The 6133-nt window shown below is 40.2% G+C and overlaps 1 protein-coding gene across 1 annotated transcript in view; it reads right to left on the bottom strand.

Annotated features, from left to right (window-relative positions):
- The window catches only part of BRWD1 (bromodomain and WD repeat domain containing 1), a 126156-nt gene that overhangs the window by 48247 nt on the left and 71776 nt on the right, over positions 1–6133 (bottom strand). The window contains exons 19-21 of the mRNA XM_006886775.1: positions 3167–3292; positions 2946–3053; positions 2111–2235 (exon numbers count right to left, since the gene is read on the bottom strand). Of these exons, the coding sequence (XP_006886837.1) occupies positions 2111–2235; positions 2946–3053; positions 3167–3292 (359 nt within the window). The remainder of the gene's footprint in view (positions 1–2110; positions 2236–2945; positions 3054–3166; positions 3293–6133) is intronic.

The raw sequence follows: 6133 nt of genomic DNA, 5'->3' as shown, positions 1-6133 counted from the left end.
AAAAAAAATGAAAAATGAATGAATTTAAAACAAAAAGCAGAAAACCAGTGAAAGGAGTGTTAATAATGCATTTTAATTGGACAAAAAGATGCAAAATATTATCATTTCAGTGTAAAATCCATATAAATAATTAAATCAATATGATTATTTTTGTTCTGTCATACTAATCTACTGAGTGTTAATTCTGACTCACAACAACTCTGTATGACAGAGAATGTCTCACAATTTTGTTTTGTTGTTTTTTTTTAAGGCTATGACTCTTCATGTACGTTAACTGCCTCTTCTCCTGTGAAGTATGGGTGAGAAGCATCAATTTCTCGTTCTGGTTAGCAGCTAAGTACTTAAAACCACAATGACACCAGAGCTCCATGCTTTGCTGCTAAGTTTTCAAAAACCTAATGCCTTTGAGCTGTGGTGCCAGAGCGAAGTCCTGAGTAGAACATGGATTGCTAGGAGAATAAACAGGTTCATCCTGGAGAGGGTGAAAACAGGCTGCTCCTTGGAAGCAAGGATTCTGAAGTTCAATCTGACATACTTTGGACTTGCTACCTCCTCACTTTGTTCAGGTCACAGTGGCTTATGGTCACTCGCCTTAGTGTGAAGTGTCTTGGTTCAGTACAAACTCTACCCAGCATTCCTAGCCCTGTTTGTGTTCTTTTTCCGTAAGGCACTTAATTTACTCTCTCCTATTCCTCATTTATACTTATTTATCTGTTTATGGTCTTTCTCCCCCTGCTAGAACAGGGCCTTTGTTTGGTGTACAATAGCTTATACTCTGAACTCCGTGAATATTTGCACTATTTCCTTTAAATGAACACAAAGGAAAAAATAAAACAGTACCACAATTTAAGCTTGTCAAATCCCCAATCCCCAAATAGTGCTGTCAATAGCTAATAGTGTTGCCACTTTAGTAAATCTGATTTTGTTAATTTTCTGTGAAAACATTGAAGTAAAAACATTGTACTATTAACTTGATTTCCCTGGTAATTACCTTTTCCATGCTGAATTTATTTAGGATTTCTATGAAACAAACTTCAAGGCAATTAAACTGTTTTGGAGACGTGTTCTTGAATTCTAATCTAAAACTCGGTACTCTATAAGAACAAGCTCTTACTATGGGGCTTATCTGAAAGCAATTTTTTTCTATATAGAAAGGCACAACTTACAAGGATAGGGATAAATAACACTGATTTCTAGGAACTTTATATTATAGCTCATAGTCCCCAGTCCACTTAACCTTAGAAAAAGTTAATTATTAAGATAGAAAAACATGTTCCTTTTAGGAGGTATTTTTTGCTGTAGACGAAAGGGCTGATTGATTTTTGCCTATATGACCTCTCATCTCCTATCCTAGAGAAATGACAGATCCTAAGATTGCACATCAGAACTTTTTGACATAAAACTCACATAAAATATTATGCAAAATACTCAAATATTTTCCTTATTCGAGTGGGGTCTGTTTTCTGTTTTCTTTTTAACTACTGGTATAGTAGGTGACATTCCTCTAGATCATATAGCTCTGGTGTACAAGTTGCTGTGAGGCTGAACACTGTGACACTGATGTGTCAAATGCGTTAATGGTTGGCTACCCAATGCGGACAGAAAGTGGGGTGGAGCTCCCCGATTAAAACAAGCTTGGAAGGAGGAGTGGCATCCACTTCCATAAAAGCTTGCCTCCAGAAATCCTATGAACCTGGAGAGAGGATGAAAGGCACCCAAGCGTCGAGGACTCTCCTTCACAGGGTCGCTATGAGTCGTCTGCGACTTCGAGGACACTTAACAACAAAAACAACAACGTGTGTACTTACACTACATTTCAAATCAGCCCCCTTTCAAACATTAAATAGCCACATGAGGTTGAATTCCTACTATGGACAGCAACAAGGCAACAAATTAGGCATTTTAACATTTTCTCAAAAACAACAGAAATACATCAAGGCCTAATAGTTGCAGCAACACCCTTGTTTTCATTTCTGAAGACTTTCTGTCAAAACCTCAACCAGTACCTTGTGTTATATACTGTGCTCTCCTTACAGCCAAGCAGAAAGGGCACGCTTAAGCAACAAGATGGGACAAGTACTTGAAAATTTCATCAGAAAAAGCAACATACCTTATTGAGAAAGATTTGTCCATGAGTTTTCCAGTCGCTGGATCTATAAATGCTAGTTTGAGACAACAGAGAGTAGGAGGCCCAACTTCATACCGTATTCCAACTATTTTCACCAATTCTTGATCCTTTAAAACATATTTTTATAAAAAATATTAAAAAAAAAAAAAACAAATACGAAGGACTAAAAGGTTTAAACTACGTCAATGAACCTGTATTAGCAGCTGAAGGGTTTAAAAGAAACTAAAATCATGGTTACTTGCTTAAATATGTGATTATTCTCTTTATATTAAAAATCAACACAATAAACTAATTAAAAATTGAACACAATTGATTAAGTATGGAAAGGTAAAGTTATTTAGTTTTATTTTGTTACATATAAGGATATATCTTCTTTCCTTTACTATTCTGTTAAAATCTGAACTAGCCTGAACATATATTTTTAAGATTACAAACCTAAGCAGTCAAGCTGATTTCCAGTATTGTTCCACTTAACTTTTCCCGTGCTAATCAGCAGTACACAAAGATGTCTAACTCACTGCTGAACATGCAGTGAGCTTTCAGAGGCTGTAACTCAAACAGGAGACTTCCCATGGCCTGCCATTGAGTTGACAGCAAAAACACCCTGCTGATTCAAGGACACCAGAGTTCCTCGTAAAGCTTAGAAATTAATAGGGGATGGGGAGGAGGAATACACAAAACAAAGCATTCAGTAGGAAATTAATTTAAATGTAGTCAATAAAATATGTCAGTATACTTTCACATGGAATAATAAATAATTTACCTCTCTCTTTCTGTGTGTGCTAAATGGTTTAATGATTTAATATTATCATCTTACCCTGAGATCCATTTTTCTCCATGGCTCCTTATTAGGGTTCAGTTCATAAATCTTATTTCTCCTGACTGCCTCAATATAAGCTTCATGGCCCTGTCGAAAATAAATTACCTACAAAATATATTACCACAAAAGAAAAACATAGAGAAATTATTAAAAAACTGGTGAGATTATTTAAATTGAATGTATACTTATATCCAATTTTTAAACTGTATTACTCTCACCTCATCACCCATCTGAGGAACAAAAGGAGATTTTCGAAGTGTGGTGTCAGTTATCCAAACTGGAGGATGAAACTCAGACAAATGTTCTGTGTTTGCAATCTCTGCCGGAGACATCCTTTGCAGATTCTGTCAAGAGGAAGAAAATGCTGTCAATACAATAATACAGGACAATATACACTTATTTGAAAAACAAAGGAAATTTCACATACCAAAATGACATACACACATAATGGTTAATTCTTAAACTCTATACTATATACACTTGGTCACTTAACGTACAAAGGAACATAATACATATTTTTTAATGCATACTAACTTTCAAAGGCAGTATAAATCAACTTATCATTTTCTCAACATTGTTCACCAAATGTTTAACAGCTTTATCTTTCTCCTTTAAAAATGTCCACAACTGTTCAATCTTCTTTAGTTCATAAAGAAGTAAAGCTTAATTCAATGGCTCATATCTGATAAAAAAACTAAAGCAATGATATCTAACTATTGAAAATTGGGAACACCACGCCAGCCTGAGAGATGGAAGTTCAACCACACACAGGACAGGAGCAACCGACCACCGCCAGCTTCTAAGAGACCTGGGAGGAGCAACAGGCTGCCAGCCACCTCGGAACTCCAGAGGAGCGAACACCACCTACCGTGTGACCCCAGAGGAACAATGACTACCGCCACTGTGTGACACTCCCTGCAGCCCGCACCTGCGTGACTCCAGCACACAGGGTGCCGCTGCATAAATCCCCAGCAGCGCCCAAGTCCCGCCACGTGCCTCCTGGTGGCAGTGTCCAAGCCCTGTGCTCCTGTACCCCCCACAGTCCCGTGCTTCTTTCCCCTTATCTCGGCCACCCCTTTACAGCTCCACAACCACGCACCTCAGCCACTGCCAAAGCCCTGTGACCTCAGGGCACCACCACGGATCCAGCCATCACCCAGAGCTATCAGCCGAGCTGCTGCTAAACTAATCTGGCAGGAGAAAGGCTGGTACGATCCTGACTGGGTTTACCGGGACATTGCTGATTACGTGGGAGAGCACCTAAAGGCGTGCCCACTGGTGGGGAATTTGGCCATGCAATCTTGGGCTACACTAACTGGCCAGAAACGAGCCAGCCACTGGCTGGCTTCTGTGGACTCTACAGACCAGCCAGAGGCTAGTGTGTCAGTGGGAATTTGATCTTGAGTTTTCGGATCCTGTTGGATCCACGCCAGAGCATACAGGTCTGGGCAATCAATTTGCCTTTAATCGGGAGCACCTTGGCATGTCTTACCAACAAGACACTGCCTTTGCAGGCTCTGAACTGACATTTCTCTGAAGCAAGAAGTTTAGAGAAACGCACAAGTTCTGTAGCTGCCCAACTGATCTCAAGAACATTGTCTTCAGATAAAGAACATAACAATGTCTCGAAGAATGCAAACTATGCCACACAATACACAAGAGCAAGGCAAGCTATCACTCACAAAGGGTGACACAGTATCACTGGAATCCCTGAAACAAAAAAGTCTGATGGAACTTTCTGGCACAGAACTTAAAAAGAGGAGTGACTGAATATATCCAATGAATGAAAGACAAACTTGATGAATTACAGGACACTACAAGCAAAAAACCAGGAAGAGCGGGGGAAAAAAAACCAATGCAGAACATTACAGAGAAAACAAATGAGGCATTAGCGGCACTGAAAAAACAAAAATCCACTATTCAAAATTTAAGGGCCAATGTTTCAGATGCTGTCAACATGATTGAAGGACATATGAGCAGAGTTGATGAGATGGTACACAGAATCAGTGAAATTGAAGACAAAATTGTCACCAGTGGTCTGCTAGAGCAAAAAGTAGACGCAAAAATGAAGGAAAAAGAAGAAAACCTAAGAATAATGTGGGACACATCAAGAGAAATACCGTGTGCACCATTGGAGTCCCAGAAAAGGAAGAAGCAAGTAAAGGCACTGAAAAAGTTGTGGAAGAATTACTACAGGAAAACTTCCCAGACATCATGAAGAATGAGAGAATATGCATTCAGGAAGCTCAGCAAACACCATATAGTTGTTTGTTGTGGTGGTTGTTGTTGTTATGTGCCGTCAAGTCACTTCCAACTCATAGTGACCCTATGTACAACAGGCCTAAACTCTGCTCTGTCCTGTGCCAATCACACTGTCTATGACACGCCCATCCCAATTTTCCGAGTTGCTGAATCAATCCACCTCATAGAGGGCCTTCCCCTCCTGTGCTATCCCTCCACCCTCCAAACATGATGTCCCTCTCTAAGGACCGGTCTCTCCTCACAACATGTCCAAAGTATGTTAGACAAGGCCTCAGAACACTTGCCTCCAATAAGCCACCCAGTTTAACCCTTTCCAGGACAAATCAATTTGTTTTCCTAGCAGTCCATGGTATTCTCAATACTCTTCTCCAGCACCACAGCTCAAAGGCATCAATTCTCCGATCCTCCTAGGTCACTGTCCAACTCTCTGATGCATAACAAGTGATTGCGAAGACCATGGGCTGTACCAGATGCACCTTAGTCTCCAGACAGACACCATTGCTCTTCAGTACTTTGGAGAAGTTCCTAACAGTAGACTTTCCCATGGCAATGCACCTTTTAATTTCCTGGCTGCTGGTGCCAAGACTGTTGACTGTGGAACCAAGCAAACGAAAGCTGTGCACAATTTTAATCTCTTCACCATCCATCCTGATGCTGCCAATTGGTCCAGTGGTGAGAATCTTTGTCTTCTTGACATTGAGCCTCAATCCATATTGGAGGCGACAGTCCTTGAACCTCTGCAGCAGGTCCTCTTCAGTTTCAGCAAGCAGGGTTGTGTCACCTGCATAACGCATATTGTTGATAAATCATTCACCGATCTTGACCCCACATTTCTCCTCATAGAGCCCAGCCTCCCGGATAATCTGTTCTGCATATACGTTGAAAAGTTATGGAGATAGGATGCATCCCTGGCATACTCCCTT

This window comes from Elephantulus edwardii, unplaced genomic scaffold (genome assembly GCF_000299155.1).
Source record: "Elephantulus edwardii isolate Elephantulus edwardi_28Jun2011 unplaced genomic scaffold, EleEdw1.0 scaffold00051, whole genome shotgun sequence".
NCBI lineage: Eukaryota > Metazoa > Chordata > Mammalia > Macroscelidea > Macroscelididae > Elephantulus > Elephantulus edwardii.
The sequence above is the reverse complement of the archived record's forward strand: the minus strand, read 5'-3'. Positions and strand labels throughout refer to the sequence as shown.